The sequence below is a fragment of the Carettochelys insculpta genome, chromosome 9, assembly GCF_033958435.1.
Source record: "Carettochelys insculpta isolate YL-2023 chromosome 9, ASM3395843v1, whole genome shotgun sequence".
Taxonomy (NCBI): domain Eukaryota; kingdom Metazoa; phylum Chordata; order Testudines; family Carettochelyidae; genus Carettochelys; species Carettochelys insculpta.
Window position 1 is genome coordinate 43,474,633 of NC_134145.1, and position 22,917 is coordinate 43,497,549.

A 22,917-nucleotide genomic window follows, 5' to 3' on the forward strand; every position below is an offset into this window, starting at 1 on the left:
GGAGGCCCTGCAGGCCCAGTTTGATAAGGCCGCAGGGTGAACGCTGGCAGGCCCCCCACTGCACACCCCCCCATCCTCCACAACACTCCCTGCCCCTACGCCCACACCACAGAGCACCCAAGAGCACCCCCCACCACTTTTCTTGTAAAAATAAAAGCAGACAGTTGTTTGTCAAATCAAACATCTTTTGAACTCTTATTATTACTATCTCAACGACTAACTATGTACAGGGAAATTCTAACTTATATATGTATATATTATAAAAACAGGGATAACATGAAAGGGGAAGACAAGGAAGAGGAGAACTATTTACATGGGGGGGTAAGGATCAGCATTGCAAAACGGGTCACAAATACAAACTAATTACAGCAAAAAACTAACTTAAAACTGGGGGGAATATATACAAAGGGGGGGGCATGTCCTGGGCCCCACGCCCCTACAGTCCAGCGCTGGGGGTGGGTGGCCGGGACCCCCGCCTCGGCCGCAGCCCTGGCCGGGGCTGGCTGGGGGCCGGGCGGAGAGGGAGATACGGCCGGCGAGTGTCAGCTGGCCCCAGGTCCCCCTCGGCAGAATGGCCCTCGGTGGCGGGTGGCGGTGCGATGGCGGACGGCGCAGCAGCAGGAGCTGTGGGTGGAGCAGGCAGGGCGGGCGCTGCGGCGGCCGGCGCGGCCTGGGGGCCAGGGAGTCCACGATGCAGTTGAGAGTCCGCATATAGGCCCCCCATGCCTTCTGGCACCAGGCCAGCGCCCGCTCCTGGAGGTGGAGGCGGTGTTCCTCCACCCGCAGCCGCTGCTCGGCGACCTCCAGCTGCCGACGGTGCAGTGCCAGCAGCTGGGGGTCCGTCGCCGGCGGCTGGTGGTGCTGCGTCCGCCATCTTCCCCACCGTGGGGCCGGTCGTTGCTCCGCCGAGGGGCTGGCCTGGAGTGATGGCCCCAGAGGGCTTTCCGGGACCACTGACGCCTCGCCGGCGCTCTTCGGTCCTTCCGATGGTGCAGCTGCAGAACACAGGAAGGGGGGAAGAAGAGTGGAGACAGCCATTAGTGTGGGCCCCGAGCCGTGGCCCTTGTCCCCCCACCCCTCTGCTGCAGGTTCCCCATCCCCGTCCCTGGGAGATGCTGCTGTGATGGGGTTCAGGGGTCCCCCTGCACTGCACCCCGTCCACTGGCAGGAGTGACTCTCAACTCAGCAGGTACGACAGGAGGTTTATTAGGCAACAGATGCCCAGTTTCTCCCAGAAGCGACAGTACAGCAGTCAGAAACCCGTCCAGAAACCCTTCCAACCCGTCCTGGGGAGAAGACCCCGAGGGGTGCCCCTCTGGGGTGTAGCTTTCCCCCTCCTCAGGCTGGCTGCCTTCCAGCTCTCCCTTCCCCTAGCCTCTAACTGCCGCCCCCGATTCAAACCCAGCTCGGCTCCTCCCTCCTCTTTGTTCAGGGCAGAGGTGTAACCTGCCAGTTGTAGCCCCAGGATCATCCTTAGCCACTGGGAGCTATTCAGCTTGTTTCTCATATCTAGCCTGAGTCTCGCATTTGCACTCCCCCCACTCCATCACATGCTGCTGCTGCTGGGTGTCCCACCCCCTACCCCCGGGGGACCCTAGAGGTTCTGCTCCCCCCAGCCCCGGGGATGGGGCATGGCACTGTCGTGCTGGGGGGGGCAGGGGCTGATGCACTCCTGTGAGGGACATGCCACTGCTGTCCTTGGGGCCATGGTCATCTGGGCATGTGGAGGGCCCTGGCCATATCTATTACCCCCGCCCCTCAACCCCGGGGGTGTGCACCAGGGGGGGTACATACCTGACAGTCCACTCCCACAGTCGGGGGACGCCCGGGGGGCGGACGCCCGGCTGGAGCTCCAGGACAGCATCATTATCTGGAGGCCGGTGTCGCTGGAGGAGGAGTCCCTCTCCTCTTCCTCCTCCTCTGGTGCCCCGGGGGTGGGCTCCTGGGGGGGCCCCCAGGGTGCGGGGCTTGCCTCCGGGGCGGACTCCACCTCCAGGGCCTGCTGGGGCTCCTCGGCCGAGGTATCAAGAGTGGCCGGAGGGGAGGAGGTGTGCCGGGGGCCCAGGATGGCCCTGAGCTCCCTGTGAAAGGGGCAAGTGACGGGGACGGCCCCAGATCGGCCGGCCGCATCCCGGGCCCGGGCGTAACCCTGCCGCAGCTCCTTCACTTTACTGCATACATGATCCGGAGTGCGGGCAGGGCGACCCCGGGTGGCCAGGCCCTCGGCCAGCTGAGCAAACGCATCCACGTTCCGCCTCTTGCTCCCCATTACCTGGAGCACCTCCTCCTCGCACCAGAGCCCCAGCAGGTCCTGAAGCTTGGCCTCCATCCAGGAGGGGCCCCGCTGCCACTTCCCCGCCTGGCTGCTGGGCTGTGAGCCCTGGCTCCCCTTGGGGGGTGTCCCCTGGGGGCGCTGCTGGGTGGCCATCGCGTCAGGTGGGGGTGTGGGTGGCTGTGGAGGAGCGTGCAGGCTAGCCGCGTGTTACTGCTGCTGCCTGCACGCGCTCTCAGCTTCCTGCACAGGAAGGGAGGGGGCGGGGATCTTTAAGAGGCCGCTCCACGCGGCCACCATTGAGCTCAGGGGCTGGAGAGAGCGTCTCTCAACCCCTCAGCTGATGGCCGCCATGGAGGACCCTGCAATTTCGATGTTGCGGGACGCGCAACAACTACATGTTCCCTACTTCGATGTTGAACGTCGAAGTAGGGCGCTATTCCCATCCCCTCATGGGGTCAGCGACTTTCACGTCTCGCCGCCTAATGTCAATGTTAACTTCGAAATAGCGCCCAACACGCTAACCGTGACGGGCACTATTTCGAAGTTGGTGCCGCTACTTCGAAGTAGCGTGCACATGTAGACGCGGCTTGTGAGGCACATATCTTCACTTTACCCATCAATCCAACCGGAAGGTTGTTTTCAAAGGTTTAATCCATGCTCACAAGAAAAATCAGATATTTTAAAAGTCAGAACACATTCCCTGGTGCATTCTTTCAGAGATCAAGATTTTCAGTTTCTCTGCAACAAATCTGAAGTACACGTGCCTACAGCAGTGTTCCAATTTTTGCCAAGTTTATCCTACTGACATGAAATATGTTTTTACAGTTTTAGAAATTAAAGTCCCAAGATTTGTAATAGCATAAATGTTTGGAGTAAATCTAATTTTAAAACACCAAAGAGTGACTCCATTATACTTTATCTCTATTTATACCAGGAAATAAAAAGGGACTGCTGGCAAACTCGCAATATACTACTTCAATATCAAAGGGAATAATTCTGCTTTTACAAATATTGGGGAGGCAAACTATTTATGGCAAAGTGTAGCAAGGACGGCATTATAAACATGCACCAGAGTGCACGTTTGTATCAAAATCAGCCCTAAACCATACAAATCCTCAAACATACCTTCAACCTGAAGCACCTCAGTAGTCCTTTTGTTAATTTAGCCACTTAATGCATAAGCGTAAATTAAAACGTACATAATTGTTTGCAAGATCCCTCTTCAGAATGCAAAAACTTAGATTTATTTCAGATTTCCCATTTTAGGCAACATTTCCTAAAAACCTAAATCATATATTAAATCCCTTTTAGTACAAACTTTAATTTACTCTTTTGCATTATGAAGCAAATTCAAACATTGGACCAAATTCTTGTCATGATTACACGGAGTATCTACTAACAAATATTTGGATATCACAAGAACAGCAAGCAGTCCACTGGTACCCTCAAGACTATCAATTTTCTTATGGCATAAGCGGGCATCTGATGAAGTGAGTTGCAACTCACAAAAGCTTATGCCATAATAAAATTGTTAGTCTTTAGGGTGCCATCGTGTATGTGCATGTTTTCTGAAACAGACAAACACGAATACCTCTGAAATCTGAACATTTCAAGGACATGCCACTGAAAAATAGCAATTATCAGCTTTGTGAAAAAATACAGTCCATGCTTCACAATCACAACACTGAGGGGAGCAAGTCACATCAGACCTCTCAAACACGTACTAGACTAGGCAATTTTTAAAGCCTGTGTATTAAAGTTTAATTGGTAACTTTGACCTTGACTCTCACTTACAACAGAAATATCACAGTACTGCTAGGATTTTCAGATTTATGATCCAGTTCTTGAAAAGATACTACCAACACTGTAGTAATGTATGTCTGAAATAACTGATCTGTCACTTGCAAGTGATGTTCTCATGATTGCATGCTGCCCTGAAAGACAGAAGCTGCTATCTGATGGAAAGACCACCAATTAATAGTATATTTAGAATATATAAAAGACACACCAGGATGGTTTTAAAATGATGCAGATATGCCACAGACTTTGTTTTAAAATGTTAACTGACCAGATTATTGCAGAAGTCTCCAAGACTCTGAGCTAGTAAGATACAAATAAACTGGGGGCTGCCACTGGCCTGGTGGCTTAATCTGAAAGCTGCCAGATTGCTTATGCAGAAGAACATGATCGATATGTAGTATTTCATTTCAGATTTATTTTTAGCTCTTATTTCAAAAATATGTAATACAAGAATCAAGTCTGCATAAGTATGAAGCCTTGAGACCAACATTTTCAACCAATGAGCTTAAGTACCTAAAAAATTAGTAGAATGATTTTTGGAAGTCCTGAACTTCCACTGGATTCCAAAAAGCAATTTTGGACCAGGGTTTGCCATCAATATTGACACTGAATGGACTGCAACAGAACTGCAAAGGGGAACAGAGTACTCAGAAAATCTTAGGCCAGAGGTGGCCAACCCACAGCTCTCAAGCCACATGCAGCTCTTTGAGCCACTAAATGTGGCTCCTCCTCAGAGCCACACACTGGGAATGCCATCTGTCGCTCTGCACATGCCCCACTGTTTAGTGGGAGAAGTATGTGGTGGCAACAGTAGTGGCTCTGGGATGGCAGCAGCTCTGGGGTGATGGCAGCTGTGGTGGCAGCTCTGGGGTGGTGTCAGCTGTGGTGGCAGCTCTGGTGAGTCACTGGCATTGAGTTGGGGGTGGGGCTGAGAGGGAGAGGGATTGGGTTAGAGCAGGAGCTGTGGGTGCCTGGTTCTACGGGAGAGGGAGGGCATTACATTTTCAGTTTCCCCTGGGTTTAAATGTTGTTGAAGTCAGTGTGACTTAAGCACACATTTAAGTGCTTTCCTGAATCAGGGCCTAGAACTGGGGTGACCAATCAGTTACAGATGAAGAGCTACATGGACAGAGTGCAAAGAGCTACGTATTATATATTTATTTTTATCTACCGCAGATAGGTGGCTCTTTGCACTCTATCCATGTAGCTCTTTGTCCCTAACTGGTTGGTCAGCCCAGTCTTATGCCCTGATTCAAGAAAGCACTAAAATATGTGCTCAAGTCACGCTGACTTCAGTGGTATTTAAACACAGTGGAATTTGAAAACGTTCACTTTGTTTATAACTAGGTGCCACAAAGGAACTTGACAGCCCAATAGCAGGCAGCAAGGTTCAAAAATTACCACAAGCAAACAATATGTCTAATACATCAGTTTGCGTAACTGAATGAGTCAACTGATAATTGCCCAATAGGCCAAAAGTTTGCTAAGCTGACCCTCCTGACAGCAGAACATATTAAAAGTTAAACTTATTTTAAATAGCTTCAGTTTCTTTTAGTAAAAAGGCATACAGACAGTTAAGTGCAGAGTGAAGCACGTTTTGACTAGTGGCAACAAAGCAACATTAAGTCTTCTAAAACCATCTTTAATCTGACATGAGTAAGAAGGGTGTGGAGTGTTTAAAGTAGTTACAACATGTAGAACCCGTGCAGCTGAACACTGGTAATAACAGCAGCTTAACCACCACATTTAATCTTCAGCAAGCATGGAGCTTTCCCAGGTGCAAGGCTGCTAGCCCATATAATGTTCTACTCAAACTATTCTCAGGTATCAGCATTTATAAACATTTAGCAATCTATAACTTAGTTTTATTCAGAATAGCTATTACCATATGCATAACAAATCTCCAGCAACAAAACTGTGAAAAAAACATACAATGGACAAAAGCATAAAAATTCAATGTTAAACAGAAAAACTATTGAATACTTTGTTCAGACAAATAATTGGTCTCCAGAAGAGATGCTTACCTAGTTACTACATATATATAATTAAACCCTTAAATTTCATAAGTGCTAATGTCCGTGATTCTATAACAATATCTAATAAACTATAGTGAAAAATACAGCATTTATTAAAGGTGGGTGTAAAATTTTAGGATGTTTATAGCTTTTCTGGAGGGCATCTAAATACCAATCAAGCAAGGCACTGGTCAAGCAGGTTGAAGCATCCAGAACTTTGCAGGATTGGACACGAAGATTTATAAGCAGCTGCCTATTTTTAAAGCAAAGAACACAAGGGTGGAGAAACTGCTAATCAAAAGCCCAGAGGCTTTTCAGTGTGCAAACAAAGCTGAACAAGCACTGTTTATAAAAATGCTGGTTAAAAAAACAGGAGTTCAGTCAGTCCTTTGTAAACACAGCCCAGCAATTGATTAAGATCTGCAAGACTTTAGGCTCCCAACAGAAAAATATGTAATGTGTTCTCAATATTGCGTGCAGTGTAATGCTGATCAGGAGACAGCAAGATGACACAGCTTGAGGCTTTCTTTTGCCTTGTTAAGTCAAAAGAGTCATTAAAAAAAGTATGAAACAAACCTGAGTCCATGTGCCTGGAGCTTCTTCGAATTCCATTAGTTCGTTTCTGCATAGCAAAAATGCAAGTCAAAGGCATGAATAAATTGCTTTCCATTTCTAAGTACAGTAGAATATTCAGGTTATAAACATCAGAACTACAAATGATCAGCCAACCACATACACTTCATTTGGAATCAAGAGTTATGCAAATCAGGCAGCAGCAGACACACCCCGCCCCCCAAAGCAAACACAGTACAGTACTTTGTTAAACATAAATCACCAAAGAATAAAAGGAAAACAGCATTTTTCTTCTGCATGATAAAAGTTCGAAGTTGTAAGTTCAGTTGTAAACTTTTGAAAGAACAATGTTTTGTTCAGAGTTGCAGACATTTGGGCTTGTCTACTCTAGTCCTCTGCTTTGAAAGGGACATGGTAAACAGCCTGATCAGAGGAGGCTAATAAGGTGCAGCAATGCATATAAAACATTTTGGGCGCAAGAGAAGTTCAAAGTTCAGCAGGTACTTCGAAGCACTTGCAGCTACACTGCCTGCCAGCACTTCGAAGTAAGCAACTTCGAAGTTTCCACAGTGGCCATTATGCTAATGAGGTGCTGCATATGGATCGTTTGTAACTCTGAGCTTCTTGTGTACTGTATTATTTGCATGTTTTAAAAGTTCTCTTCCATACTATAATGGTCTTTAAGGCAGAAATATCATGCATTAATACTTATTGTTGGGGTGCAAGTGACACAAAAGGTTCATGCATTAGCCTGTCACATCTTGATGGCTCGATTCAAAGTCCACTGAGATTACATGTGAAAATGTTTGTAATAACTCAGCCTATTTTATAGGGGAAAAATATACCACATGATTTAGCACCATCTGCTTCAGTGAAAGTTCAGGAGTAGGACAACACCAAGAATCCACACTAATGAAGCTGCACTTCCAATCGGGTGGGAGCACTAAACTTTGTAGCAAGGCTCCTTAAAGTTAACAATGCCTGTCCCATTTCTCGAAGGAGCACTTAATTAAAACACACGGAAACTTTTTCTCTTAGTTTTTATAGTTTAGGCAAACTGGAGTTTTTTGAAATCCCAAAATACGTTATACAAATATGATGGTTTATTATTTGGCAATGATGATTTGTACCAAGTCCACAGACCCCTCGATTTACATAGGCCCTTAAGAACTTCAGTGCATAATAAAGTGTATCTGTACGTTAGACACCTTCTCCTGCTACTTGCACAAATCACAATATTTTGCATAAGCCAAGAAGAGAAAAAACAAAGCACACAGTTAGGTTTTTTAAAAATTGCGAGGGTATTGTTTATTCACACTGAAAATGAGGTGCAATAAGTTTGGTTGAAGGAGAACTGTGGGGAAGTTATGGAGTTTATTTGCAAAATATTTCCATATTTAACTGGAAAAATGTGAAAATTTATCCTTGTAACAATAAAGTCACATTAGCTAAAGGAAAGGAGGCTCCATAAACCATACCCAAGGAGGAAATGTTGGGAGTGCATGAAAATGAATGGAATGCTTCATCTTTTCATATTATCATGCGCAGATCTTCACATTTTCTGCAACATAAATCCATCTTTTCTTAAAAACCTGATCCTCATTTACATTTAGTCCCCTTTACACCACTCTGGCAGCATAAAGGGACATTAAAGATGTATTAAATTACATGCAAGGTCCCTTTATGCTACCAGAACCATGTAAAGGGACCATGGCACAATGAGAATAAGGCTCCAATTTTATATTCTACATATACACAAGGTACAGAAACACCATCAGGTGAAAGATTTTTTTTTCTTACAATAATGTCATGTTGGAGGAAGAAAGGTTGGAAAGAGGAGGAATAAAATATAATTAGCATAAATATGATCTCATCAAGACACATATTTTCATTTCTGGTACTTTTTCCTCACTTCTGGCAACCTCGTCCACAACATATCAAACAATCTAGTTATAGCTTCTTTGGGACTGTATACCATATGTAAAGATCAACAGACTTTTAAGCAAACAAACCATGCTAGAGTTTTAGCATCTAAGAACGCTCATGTTTAGCAGGTTAGAAAGACGTTAAAAATGTACATCAAACAGGCTGCACATGGCTGAAGGTAAGGTAAACAAGCTGGAAATGATGATTTTATTAAAGGAAATGCATGCAACAGACTTCTTCAAGTGATTTTATAATGCTGGCAACTGATGTCCTTTATTTCCCCATGAAACAAGTGTAAACACATGCTAACCACTCCTCCCTCCACCCATTTCTCTCAAGTTTTAGCTTTGTAATGTGCAATTCTCTTCTAGGAAATCTTAGTTGATCTATACCCATTCAATCCTATCCCCCATAATAAACCTATCAAAATAGGTCAAACTAATTTAAACTTCACAAGTTGTTTCATAATATGGACACCCGTGCCCTGCCCACTAGGGACTGAGCTAAAATAAACTCATTATATTACACACAGGCCACTAAATGTTATCAAAAGGTTTATGGTCTATAATGACCTGTACTGCATCTTAATATTTAACGGGGCCTCACAGGTAGAAGTTTTAATATCCATTTACCAGGCACCTTATCCATTCAGGGCTCACAACATCATACTTTAATTAGCTACACCCCTATGCTTTCTAAGCTGTAAGTGACAGAAATACATATCCTCACTGAAATTCTCCACTAATCAAGGGCAATTTAAAAAAAACAAACCCTGTTATCTCCCCAGTATAGAGGGCTTACAGCTTCAGTCCTGTATTTCTTTTTAAAATTAATTTAGCCACTAGATCATAGAACATTAACATCACTAAAGATGTCAGATCAGTACATATAATGCTTCTGTTTGGGTGAATGGTATAAAACAAAACCAGTTGTGAGTAGAGTTGTATTAATTCTTCCAGTAGGTTTGAAGAAAATTTAAACAGGTGTCCTAACATATGCACTCCCAAACAACAATTAAATAGTGGAAACCAACTAAAATGTGTACTATCCTTGGAGCAGACTGAGAACACAGTCTTACATAATATTTATTAGCAGCCAGCTTTAATCTGCCATTATATTATTATAACATTAATATTTTGCTTTTGATTTGCATTGCCAACCTGAGTCATGGCAGAACAGCATAAAAAAAGAGAGAGAGACAATCATAAACCTGAATAGGTAACATTATCATTACATACATTTATATGGTGCTCATAAGCGTAATGCCAGCTTACAGAATGAATTTAAAACCACTGATCTAAAATGGATGCTAGAAGTACAATGAAGTGTCTGTCCTGGGTTTAAAATATAGTCTGTGTTTTGCCAAAGTTAGTGAGAAGTAGGACTTTTTTCTTCTTTCCATATCATAATGGAAAGACATCAGCAAGATACCTCACAGACTTCTAATATTCTTTGCCGGACATTAGTAGTTCATTTTATTGTCCTGTCAGGATTAAACAAATTCCATGGTTGCTGAGTGACATTGAGGAAGAATACTATTATGCAAAAATTCAGTATTTGCAACTTACTGTAGGCTGAAGAACTGTACATTTATTATTCCACAGATGATGATGATGATGATGATGATGATTATATTGCAGAATTTGCTGAAATTTAGCTGAAGATAGTTTTATTTCCACAGCCAAATTTGGTCTAAAAGCATTAGTGAACTATGATAACTGATATTCTGAATTAAATTAACATCATTGTTTTACCTTCCCCCTATAACTTAAGAAAGGCTACATTCTTCCCAGTATCCTGAACATTGAATAATCTCAATGAAAATTAGGTTAATCTCCTGCAGTTGAATGCAGATATAGCTGATTGTTAGTGCATGCACAGAGTCACTCCTTGAGTTTGCATAACTAAATAAATGCTAGCTGCAGAAAAAGAAATATCTATTGTACTGTAACAACCACATGCAGTAAATAAGCAATTTGTAAATCACCCACAAAACAAAATTGAAAATGAAGCCTTACCTCATGTTTCAGGGTCCCATGTTCTGAAACAAAAGTGAAAATTGGCATTATTAGTGCCTGTCAATCTCTTCTTTTAGACAGTAACGTCTGTCTGTGCCATACTGTATGAGAAAACTGTCCTGATTGTTTTGCTAACTGATACCTGTAATGGGTCTGACAGCCCTGGAGCTCAGCTAGTTGTAGTTTTGCAAACTGTTTTCTTGAAGCTGATTGGCTCATGTCAGGTAATACTGAACCAGTGCTATAAATGGCCTGTTTCAGAGTTACGCTGAACTTTCCAACAGTTGTATGCCAAACAAATAATTTAAATCCTTGTAAATGATTATACTGAGTTTCAAAAACGTTATGTAACTGCATATACTCCGGGAAATTCTAAAGTTAAGATTCCTATTGTAACAGTAATTCAATCCTCCACTAATCTGTTTGCACCTACATAATATTCTATATTCCTGTATAATCAGTTCAAAGTTTTGCCTACTAGTTAAGATGGGAATCTTAGTTTTGAAGTTTAATGAGATTCACATACTTACATTCTCAAGAAGCACTGCACTAACATACTCTTGGAGTTTTTGTTTTGTTTTTATTGAAATGAAGTTTCCTTGTTTTTATTGAAAAAAAGAAAAGTAGCATGGAAAAAGATAAAGAAAGGTACTCTTGTGGGTTATCAGAATGAGTGCATCAGTACATTGAAGTTGTCTGCATATACTGCACCACACATTTCTATGAACCCTGCAAGGTGTTGGGGGGGTGTTATGGGGTGTAAGATAATTGGATCAGCATGCCTTCAAATAAATCCATCACTGCACCCTATATTTTCAGTTACTGCCTAATCTCACAGCTGAGTTTACTTCTAAATATGGCTGTGACAATCAGGGTTCAGGTTCAAGAGGAGAACAGTGGGATTTGAAGAATAAGCAATTAAATAAACTGTATGCAATATTACTGCACCACGGAAGTATGATAAGAAGGAAGAAAGACTGGCTTACTGGGGAAATCCTTGGAAAACTTAGGCACAAAAAGGGAGCTTACAAAAAGTGGAAACTTGGACAGATGTCCAGGGAGGGATATAAATGTATAGTTCAAGAATGTTGGGCAGTTATCAGGAAGACAAAAGTGCAACTGGAATTGCGACTTGCAAGGAATGTAAACAATAACAAGAAAAGTTTCTACAAGCATGGTAGCAAGAAGAAGGTGATCAGAGAGGCCCCTACTGGATGAGGGAGGTAACCCAGTGACAGATGACGTAGGAAAAGCTGAAGTACTTAATGCTTTCTTTGCCTCTGTCTTCATGGACAAGGACAGCTCCCAGATTAATGCAATAAGTGATGCACTGTGGGATGAAGGTGGGGAAATAACAGGTTAGGAGCTATCTAAAAAAGCTAAACGTACATAAATCCATGGGCCTGGACCTAATTTATCCGAGGGTTCTGAGGGTATTGGCGTATGTCATTGACGAGGCCTTGGCTGTTATCTTCAAAAAGTCATGGAGATCGGGAGACAGCCTGGATGATTGGAAAAAGGCAAATGCAGTGCCCATCTTTAAAAAAGGGATGAAGGATGATCCAGGGAACTATAGGCCGGTCAGTCTTACATCAGTCCCTGGAAAAATCACAGAGGGGCTCCTCAAGGAAGTCATTTTGAGGCACTTGGAGGAGGGGAAAGTGATCAGGAATAGTCAACATGGATTCATGAAGGGCAAGTCATGCCTGACCAATCTGATTAGTTTCTGCGATGAGATAACTGGCTCTGTGGATAGGGGAAAATCAATGGATGTGATTTATCTGGACTTTAGCAAAGCTTTTGATACGGTCTCCCACAATATTCTTGTCAGCAAGTTAAAGGAATGTGGATTGGATAAATGGATGGTAAGATGGAGAGAAAACTGGCTAGAAGGTCGGGCCCAGCGCATAGTCATCAACGGCTTGATGTTGAGATGGCGGTCGGTTTCTAGTGGAGTGCCCCAAGATTTGGTTCTGGGTCCTGTTCTGTTCAACATATTTATCAATGACCTGGATGAGGGGTTGGATTGCACCCTCAGCAAGTTTGCGGATGACTCTAAGCCAGGAGGAGAGGTAGATATGCTGGAGGGTACAGATAGGGTCCAGAGCAACTTAGACAAATTGGAAGACTAGCCTGAAAGAAATCTGATGAGGTTCAATAAGGATAAGTGCAGAGTCCTACACTTGGGCTGGAAGAATCCCAAGCATTGTTACAGGCTGGGGTCCGATGGGCTCGGTAGTAGTTCTGCAGAAAAGGATCTGGGAGTTGTAGTGGACGAGAAGCTGGACATGAGTCAACAGTGTGCCATTGTAGCCAAGAAGGCTAACGGCATATTAACTTGCATCAAGAGGAGCGTTGCCAGTAAATCCAGAGAAGTGATTATTCCTTTTTATTCGGCTTTGGTGAGGCTGCATCCGGAGTACTGTGCCCAGTTCTGGGCCCCCAATTATAGGAAGGATGTGGATACACTGCAGAGGGTCCAGTGGAGAGTGACCAAAATAATTAGGGGGCTGGAGCATATGACTTATGAAGAAAGGTTGAGGGAATTGGGACTGTTTAATCTGCAGAAGAGAAGACTGAGGGGGGACTTCATAACAGCCTTCAACTTATGGAAAGGAGGCTTCAAAGAGGCTGGAGAGAGGCTGTCTGCAGTGGTCACGGATGGCAGAACACAGAACAATGGTCTCAAATTGCAGTTGGAAAGGTCCAGGTTGAACGTTATGAAAAACTTTTTCACTAGGAGGGTGGTGAAGCATTGGAATAGTCTACCCAGGGAACTAGTGGAGTCTCCATCCCTGGAGGTGTTTAAGTCTCACCTTGACAAAGCCCTGGCTGGGCTGATCTGATAGGTTTGGTCCTGCCTAGGGTAGGTGGCTGGACTTGATGGCTTTTTTAGGTCTCTTCCAGCTCTATTGTTCTGTGATTCTATGAAGTCATAAAAACTAGTGATATGTTGGTCACATACTATTGCATGATGTATGTACAGACTGTATGTAAAGAAAGGGAGAGAGAGAGAGAGAGAGAGAGAGAGCGCATGAGCAAGCACCATTTTTGTTTAAGAAAAAAAGAAAAAGAGGTCCCGATACTCAGACAGCTCCCTGCCCCACCCCTTTGGCCAATCCCATGGCTGGGGCTACTGAGGTGCCTGTACTTAGTACTGACAAGTACAATCACAAAAAAAGCACTGTGTGTATGTATATATTTTATATATATATATATATATATATATATATATATATATATTTGTGATGGTACGTGCCGGCACAGCATACGGTCACATTTTTTTCAGAGCAGGGCTGGGAACCGGAGCCCCCACTGGCCCCATGACAGCACGGGGGCTGGGAGTCAGAGACCCCACTACCCCTCCAGCAGCCCCAGCCATTGGAACCCAGCAGCGAGGAGCCATACCAGCTCCTATTTTTTCACTTATGAAACAAAGGGACAAACACACTCTGATTCTATGAATGGTGAATCCTCGTGCCCGTAGGGCTGGAGTCACTGGTAGCTGCTTGTAAGTCGGAAAGCAGTTTAGCAAAAATTCCAACTTGCTAAAATTAAGTGTTAGTCTCTAGAAAGCATGTTATTTTTGTTTTGTATGTAACTGGTCACTTCTTCTCTTGCTCACTATCACTTACATGTATGTTTTTTATTAATCAAGTTATGCTTAGTTTTACTATAAACCATTCCAGTGTTCAAATCCCATAATTCAATAGGATTTAGGCACTTAACTCTTTGGACTCCTTTGAAAATGTCAACCTAAACAAAAGGGTAAGAATGAAATTATCTTTGCTCCGCTATAGAATCGCTACCCTGGCATTATAAATGATTTCAAAACTGAATCAAATCATCTTCAGGTGAGTACTATGAAAACGGAATCATTATAAAAGTTCATTCCCAATCATCAGTTTTATAAATGTTTGATCTTCAGGCCCCACATGTGAAGTATTAGATTTGCACTGAATGCCTTTCGATCCTGGAGTGGGAAAGTTTATCTGACGTGACTTCGGCTTTAGTGATCACACATGAGTCCTGTGAACTGTTTTATTTTTGCATGAAGAAAGCTGCTGTCACTTATGTTGCTTTTTTTATATACATCAAACATAATCTTGAAGTGAGTTTAAAATTCACTAGGATGAAGTGAGTACAGTATCCCAATGTTGTGATTTGATGGAGAAAGAGATGCTGAATGATTAACTTATAATATTTAAAACACAGATGCAAAAAAAATCCAAAAAGCAACAACAGTAAAACCATTAAAGCAGAAAGGCTATGAATATCCCTAAAGGCTACATAAATTTTCGTAAAAGTAGTATTTATGGTAATAGTTCAAATTATTTCCAAAATGGTAAGAAGCGGTGCCTTTTTTGTATTTTAAAAAAAAACAAAAGAAAAAGAAAAAGAAAAAAAAAGCTGGTAACTCAGCTGACTCACCACCACCCACTCCCTGCTAAACCCTCAGCTGGGTCTGCTGAGATGCCGGTACTCAGTACTAGCAAAAAAAAAAAAAAAAAAAAAAAAAAGCACTCATAAAAAGACAACTGCAAGAGCAAAATCTGTAGTCTCCAAAAAAGCAAAATCATTACTAATTTAAGGTAGTAAAAACCTGGGCTTGGGTCTATCCAGTTTGAGTCTCAAAATATATCCTGGAAACTGCAGAAGATCCATAACTGAATCACTTCACCACGGGTTTCTGATTAGAGTTCAAGAATAAATTCCTTACTTTATCTGCACAGACTTATTTATACTTATTGCCTATATGTCATACATCTAAGACAGAATAGTAACAGAGAGGAAGCCGTGCTAGTCTATACACTATCAAAACAACAAGCAGTCAAGTAGCACTGTAAAGACTAGCAAAATAGTTTATTAGGTGAGCTTTCGTGGGACAGACCCACTTCTTCAGACCATAGCCAACCAGAACAGACTCAATATTTAAGGCACAGAGAACCAAAAACAGTAAGCAAGGAGGACAAATCAGAAAAAGATAATCAAGGTGAGCAAATCAGAGAGCGGAGGGGTGTGGGGGAAGGTCAAGAATGAATGACTTTCCCCCCACCCCTCCACTCTCTGATTTGCTCACCTTGATTATCTTTTTCTGATTTGTCCTCCTTGCTTACGGTTTTTCGTTCTCTGTGCCTTAAATATTGAGTCTGTTCTGGTCTGTCTATGGTCTGAAGAAGTGGGTCTGTCCCACGAAAGCTCACCTAATAAACTATTTTGCTAGTCTTTAAAGTGTTATCTAAGACAGAAGTTCTCTTTTTTTTCCTACCTTTAACATTTCCATTTCCAGTCTTTGCATTTCCAGATTTAATTATGGAATGCTTGCAAATAGGGAAGTATAGCCAATGAAGGTATGTCTTAGTTTAGAAGGCATCCTTCAGTCTGCATAGACTATGGATCGCGCCCTTTATAGTTTCAATTGAGGACTTCATTTACAGCGTCTACTGTGACTATGAAGACCCACAAGTGACAGTCCTTGCTGCATCTCTTGCAGATGTGGCGGGTGTCTGGCAAGTCCTTAGTGTGCTTTCTGTGTGCTCACTTCTCCTCTGCTAGCTGTCTGATCCTCATCTCGCCCTTCTGAAGGCCCTTGTGTAACCCCTGCCTCCATCTGCTGCGGTCATCTGCTAGTTCTTCCCAGTTGTCCAGCTCGATGTCTACCTCTCTGAGGTCTCTCTTGCAGACATCTTTGTAGCGCAACTGGGGGCGTCCGGGAGGTCTTTTGCCAGAGGCTAGCTCACCATACAGGATGTCTTTTGGACTCCTTCCATCATTCATCCTGTGGACGTGGCCAAGCCAGCGGAGCCGACGCTGCCTGAGGAGGGTGTGCATGGTTGAGATTCCAGCTTGCTCGAGGTCGGCGGTGTTGGTCACTCTGTCCTTCCATGATATTCCAAGGATGCGCCTGAGGCAGCGCAAGTGGAAGACATTCAGCCTCTTTTCCTGGCGGGCATACTAGACTTCAAAAAAACCCATGATTTTGGTGGTGGTTGTTTCTGTAGATGCATCCAGTGAGAGGGATCTTAATTCTGACAGGAAACTGCTTTTAATGGATCAGTTCAGCACAATTTTTAGGTTTTGCTTATAGACTGAAGTCATGAAAACACTTGGCCACGTTCTCCCAATTATGCATTATTACGAGAGCAACAGGAACAGCATATAGCACAGGCAAGAATGACTGAATGGATTAGCAAGTTAGTTAAATTGGAGAAGACGGGGATTAACATAAGAATTGAAAGGAGGGTAAGGAACTGATTAAAGAGAAAACTAAAAAGGTCATACTGACTTGTGACCTGTCAGGTTGGAGGCAGGTTATTAGTAGAATACCTCAGGGTTTGGCCTGGGACCAATCTTATTTGTCATTTTCATTTATGACCCTAGCACAAATAGTGAGAGTATACTGATAATATTTGGAGATGATACCAAGCTGGGAGGTATTGCCAATAGGGAGGCAGAGTGGAATTTCAAACAAGAAGATGTGTCAGGGATTTTTCATCCCTCGGGCATTATCGCCCCCGTGGGTCAGGGGAAGCAGGCCTTTGGCCGTTAAACATCATTACAGGTACAGGTACACTCTAAAAACACATAGGCTGCCATTTAGCAGCCCCGTGTAACGGTCTCTCTGAGTCAGTTGGTTTCCCTGGTAACCCTGAACTCAAACACTTCAGACCCAGGCCTCTGATTGGACACCGGTAAAAACCTTCTAGAAACTTCCATAGCCTGGAGGACCTGGTTGAGAACCAGGAACAAACTCATGAATATTCAAATAGAATCATGAATTATACATAAGAACACCAAATAAAAGGCGGCGCAGCGCAGCACTCGAGGTCAGTCAGTCTGAGGGTCTAGCTGCGGACGAAGAGCTCTGGCTTTGTGAAGAGCTCCTGCCTGGCCTAGAGCCAGCCCCTGTTTACTAAAAGAGCTTTTAGGGCAACAAGTAGGCCTGGAGGCAAGGCAGTCAGGAGGCGAACTGGCCCTGCCCTAGTGGCGAGGTACTGCGTACCTGATTGCCAAGCCCAGGGCCTGCTTCCCTGGTGGCTTGGTGGCTAGTGGCCTCTGAGGAGCAGTGGTCGGGTGTCAAACTGGCCTGCCTTGGCAGGTACTGCGCGCTCAACTGCTTAACCCAGAGGCCGCCATCTTGCCTTCTCGTAGCAGCACCACCGCTCTCGCTGCCATCACCATCCCGTGACGTCACCACACCTGATTGGACAACTGGACATGACCACCGTACCTGACTGGACAACTGGACACAACCACCGTACCTGACTGGACCATTGCTACTGGACACGTAATATCCCTACAAGCCCAGGGTACAGCCCGGGTTACTATCACCAACAACTAAAACTCTTTTAAAACAATTCAAACCCAATTAAGAGGATTTAAAGGAGTGCAGCTCAGGCCACGGCCCTACAGGGCCAAGGAAAGGGCTACGCATTGCCCTAACCCTAGGGCCGAAGTTCGTCGCTCTAGCTGTACACTTGTTTAATAAGTTCCGTAGTTAAAGTTTAGGTAGTTAGATGTTAATTGTGTTTGTAAGAAAGTCATTTCGGTAGAGGTTTAACCTCCCAACTTCCTTTCTCCCTTTTGTTTTCCCCCAAATCTTGATTTCTCTTACCTAACCTTGTTCTCCAAACCCCACTGGGAAGTCCTTCATTTACTTACCCAGCTGGGAGGAGATCTTGACAGGCTGGACCTCAAGGTCTCTGGTAGGGTGGCTTAGCTAACCACCCAGAGTCTAAAGGGAAAAGGCAATTCAGCCTTCCCTTGCTCGGAGAAGAAAATTATCTCAACCCCTTAAAGTCTCAAGGCTTTCTTTAGCCATCTTCTCTTACCTCTCTGTCCAATAAGAAAACCCACATAGGCTCTCTACATGGATTCCCTGTTACTGGTTGGTGTAAGTGTTTGAATAACATACTTCTATTGATAGGCTTAGTATTAATAGAAATAATAAGAATTTAGTCAAAGTCACTGTTGGTATTTTGTATGATTCAAACGTTATTATGAATTGTTGTATGTGTTTGTTTTATACGTTATGTTGTATGTTCGCATGTTGGTGTTTTTGTTAATAAACACAGCTGTAGTTTAACTGATCTTCCTCTTCTTGTCTCACCCCTTCCTCCTCCAGGTGGGCTAGCCTCCTGCCTGCCAGGGAATAAAGAATCCTCCAGCCTCCCCGACAGCAACCCAGAGCCGGTGTGAAACCCCTGGGGGCCTCCTGCCGGAGGTGGGTGGGGGAGGCCTGCAGAGGGACGAGGTGGCCTCCACTTGTCGCCGGGTCTCCACCGTCTCTTCCTTATCCTCGTCTAGGGCCCCTTGACGATCTGAACGGTACGCTGGTGTGGGGTCAGTGTGGCCTTGGCCCGTGACTCTGCCCGTACCAACAAGATTCTGAAAACTGGACTGATGGACTTAGTATGAAATTTAATTGTGCAAAAGAAGTTTTTCTATAAACTGGAGACTTAGCATTGGAAGTATGAGAGAAGGAAAAAACCAGGGCGTACCAGTTAATCACAGGATGACTCAGAGCCACCAATGTGACCTGGTCAGAAAAAAAAAAAAAAGAGATAATGATGCATCCAGTAAGGTATTTCCAATAGAGACAGAGAACTGTTGTTATTATATAAGGCACTGGTGAGACCTCATCTGGAATACTGTGTGAACTTCTATTTTCCCATGTTTAAGGAAGATTAATTCAAACTGGAACCGGGCAAAGTAGGATTACTAGGAGATTAGAGAAACGGTGAAACTATTCTAACAGAGGTGACTTAGGGAACTTGACTTTGCTTAACTGAAGCAAATTAAAACTAGAGTATGTCTGCTCTCTGTAATACATTAGCAGTATAAACATCAAGGAAGGAGAGAAGTTATTTAAGTTAAGGGCCAATATTGGCAGAAGAACACATGACTATAAAGTGGCCATCAATAAGTGTAGGCTTCAAACCAGATCAAGGTTTCCAACCATCACTGGAGTGAAGTTCTGGAACAGCTTCCCAAAGGAAGACTGAGCTAGATGAGTTTAATGGAGCAAATGGTATAAGGACATTGCCTACAAGGGTATTAGGAGAATATCACCCGCAATTACCCAGGACAGCACTTTACCCAAAGTAACCCTGATCCCTCAACGATTGTCATTCAAGCTTAGTAAGGATGTTTAGTTCAACAAATGCCAGGCAATATTATTTAAGTTAAATAAAAAATTGCAACTCTCCAAGGAGCATTCTGGAACTTGAACATTTGTCGATAAATGCTGCTGATATGAGAACAACAAGAAGTCCTGTGGCACCTTATACACTAACAAATATTTTGGAGCATAAGCTTTTGTGGGCAAAGACTGGCTTTTGGAGGACACCCAGACCATCTGTAACTACTGATGAAGTCAGGAAACGGTAAATAGGGAAAGCTGTTGGTTTTACATCACAACAAAAACACATCTTGATTATGAATAATCCCAATCAAGGTATATATTATGTGCTGCAACATATGAAAATCCACATAAGTAGCACACATACTTTTGCACAAATGTTAGAGAAGTAGCAGAGTTCATACACTTCTGTAACACTTAAACAAGTAACCAAATACTATCCACGCATCTGAAGACAATTTTTCCATCTAAGTGCACTGGCTTCTTTCTGAGACAGAACTATCAGAAACTGAGGAACTTGGAGGAATCAAGCAGAGGCTACCTTGTTTTGTGGCTTTTGTTTGGCATGGCGGGGAGCAAATGACAATAGAGTATTATCAAGTAATATATGTTAAAACTGTGTTTTATCAGAGCTCATATAGAAGGGAATTCTCATGACACTGTTTACTAAACAATGAAATGTTGGAAGCAAATGATTTTATGACAAGGTGAAATGATCCAGCTGTTTGAGTAGCAAACGTTGGGTGCTCAGCTCTACATAGGTATGGCAAACTGTAAAAATACCAGTAAAGATTTTTCCTATTTATCTATGTCTGAGTGAGACAATGATTTTAACGTTTCTTCTCTGAAGAACCCAGAGACAGCTATAAACAAGAGGTTGTCACGGATTTTACTTTATTCATTAAACATTTCTAGTAATTTTGCTTATGATCAGGGATTATCGCACTGAAAGATTAGATTGACTATACAACCAAGTAGTGGTTTGAGCACTGGCCTGCTAAACCCAGGGTTGTGAGTTCAATCCTTGAAGGGGCCATTTAGGGATCTAGCCCAAATAGATTTAAAAAAAGGGGATGGTGCTTGGTCCTGCCAAGAGGGCAGGGGACTGGACTTGATGACCTCCTGAGGTCCCTTCCAGTTCTATGAGATGTGTACATGTAACAATCATCTGACACACTGAATCCCATTTCCATGGGAAGGATATAGGAAAAGAGGAGGTCTAACTGAAGTATGAGAACTGTGGGGTCAAGAAACTGTAAGGCCCACATACCTTAATACAAGTCACTAGAAATGGTATGTCATGGAAGGAGTGTACGGAAGGGGAAAAGCAGGTGGCAGGGCCAGGAGAGTTCTACCAGCTGTGGAAGTGAGGAGGGGCAGGCTCAATCATTCCTGAGACAGGGAGCGAAATAACAGCTCCACCAGTCCCAGAGGCACCAGCCTCTCTGGTCACAGAGAGCTTCTCCAGCTATGCGGGGTGGGCAGGATGCAGAAAGTGCCCCCCACAAAATTGGTCAAATTTTTATTCTTGTGTATATCCCTGATACGCAAAAGTATTTCTTTAACAGAGTAACAGTGTTAAGTACTGATGACTATATTATTGTATCACATTTCGCTAAAAGCAAAAGCTCGCTGTTGTGATGATTGGGGTTTTTTTTGTCTGGTATTTACATGGCAGGGATCTGTACGCCTGTTAACTTCCTCTAGAAATAAATTGTTAAAAAATTCTGTCAAATTTTAGTTAGTAGTAGGCCATCTAGGAGGAGAAGTCAGACCAAGAAACAGAGCTGCTATACTACACAAAGAGACAAAAGGTCAGAAGAAGGGAGACCTTGGGATTTGCAAAGAGAGGCTCTAATTTAACTCAAAAGAAGGGATGAGGTATGAGGGATAAAATGAAAAGAGAAGGTCTAAGCTCTGCAGGATCTGAAGACAGAGATGAAGAAGGTAGAGCCTCAGAAAGACACACTGGAGGAACAATTAGAGACATAGGAAGAGAATCAGAAAAGCCTAGAATGACATTAGTTGGGAAGAAAAATAATAGGGAAGGAGTCACCAGCCGGGATGAGAAGAGAAATGAGATCCTTAGAAGGGAGTCCTAATAAGCCATCAATTGGGACAGTCAGACCATTTTGAGTGGAGTGTGTGGAAACCAAGAAGGAAAAGAGATTTAACAGAGAGGGAAGCTGAGACAGAAAAAAAACAAATAGTTCAAGGAGATGAGAGAAAAGAGGAAGATTGGGATGGAGATATTATGAGTGAACTGGATCAGGTGTGTCAAAGGATGGCTTTCTTTACAAAAGGTGTTACTCATGAGCAGTCTGTGATTAAAAGCCAATCTGTTGCTTTATAAGAACACAAGCTAAAGAATCTGGTTTCTCCTACAGGACTCTCACTCCCCTTCCTTCCTCTCTTACGTTTCAGTTTAGCTAGAGTAAAAGTGACTATGAATTTTGAATGCAATTCTAATTGTGCTTATAAATGGTGGTTTCAAAACTATGTTACAATAAACACAAATTAGAGTTAAATTAAACCTTAACTATATCTAGCAAGTTTTATGTCCTAATTAAAAGCAGTATTCCAACAATAAAAATGACTTACCACCTGAATTAGCTCTCCCACAATTGTCTAATCTCCCTAAACATTCTTTGTGCACTCCAGCTCCACACTTCGAGCATAAATAGCCTTGATAAAATGTCCCTCTGTAAAGCAAAATTGGATAGTGATACATTAAATGATAAAAATCTGCATTTATCAATTCTTTAGTATAAAGATGTTTTTTAAAAAAAATACTGTAGATGACGTTAGATGTTATTTGTTGTGCTGTACAATGACTGTACCTAAAAGCTTGAGGAAGGGAGGCAGCAGATCATGGGTAACATGCAACTCCAGTCTCCTTTTCAAGCCATTTACAGCCAGATAGTTCTCCTGGACCATCAGTGGAATATGGCACTTGGGCACAACACAGGTTTTGGTTGGTACATACCAAAATTAAAGCAAGCATAAATACCACAATGTCCCCCATGCTATCATTGAGCCACACAATTTGATTTCAATAGGACTGTATAATGAACATATGTATAATGAACATGCATAATGGCTATGGCTACATGAGAAGCAGCTGTCGACAGATATTTTTGACAGAAGAAATCTTCTGACAAAATGTCT

General features: G+C 43.2%; 1 protein-coding gene across 3 annotated transcripts in view; it reads right to left on the minus strand.

Annotated features, from left to right (window-relative positions):
* VAV3 (vav guanine nucleotide exchange factor 3) overlaps nt 1-22,917 on the minus strand; it is a 263,598-nt gene that overhangs the window by 68,814 nt on the left and 171,867 nt on the right. For all 3 annotated transcript variants that reach the window (XM_075002479.1, XM_075002480.1, XM_075002478.1), the window contains 3 exons: nt 22,351-22,451; nt 10,608-10,630; nt 6,667-6,712 (listed from right to left, as the gene is read on the minus strand). In XM_075002479.1, coding sequence (XP_074858580.1) covers nt 6,667-6,712; nt 10,608-10,630; nt 22,351-22,451 — 170 coding nt within the window. The remainder of the gene's footprint in view (nt 1-6,666; nt 6,713-10,607; nt 10,631-22,350; nt 22,452-22,917) is intronic.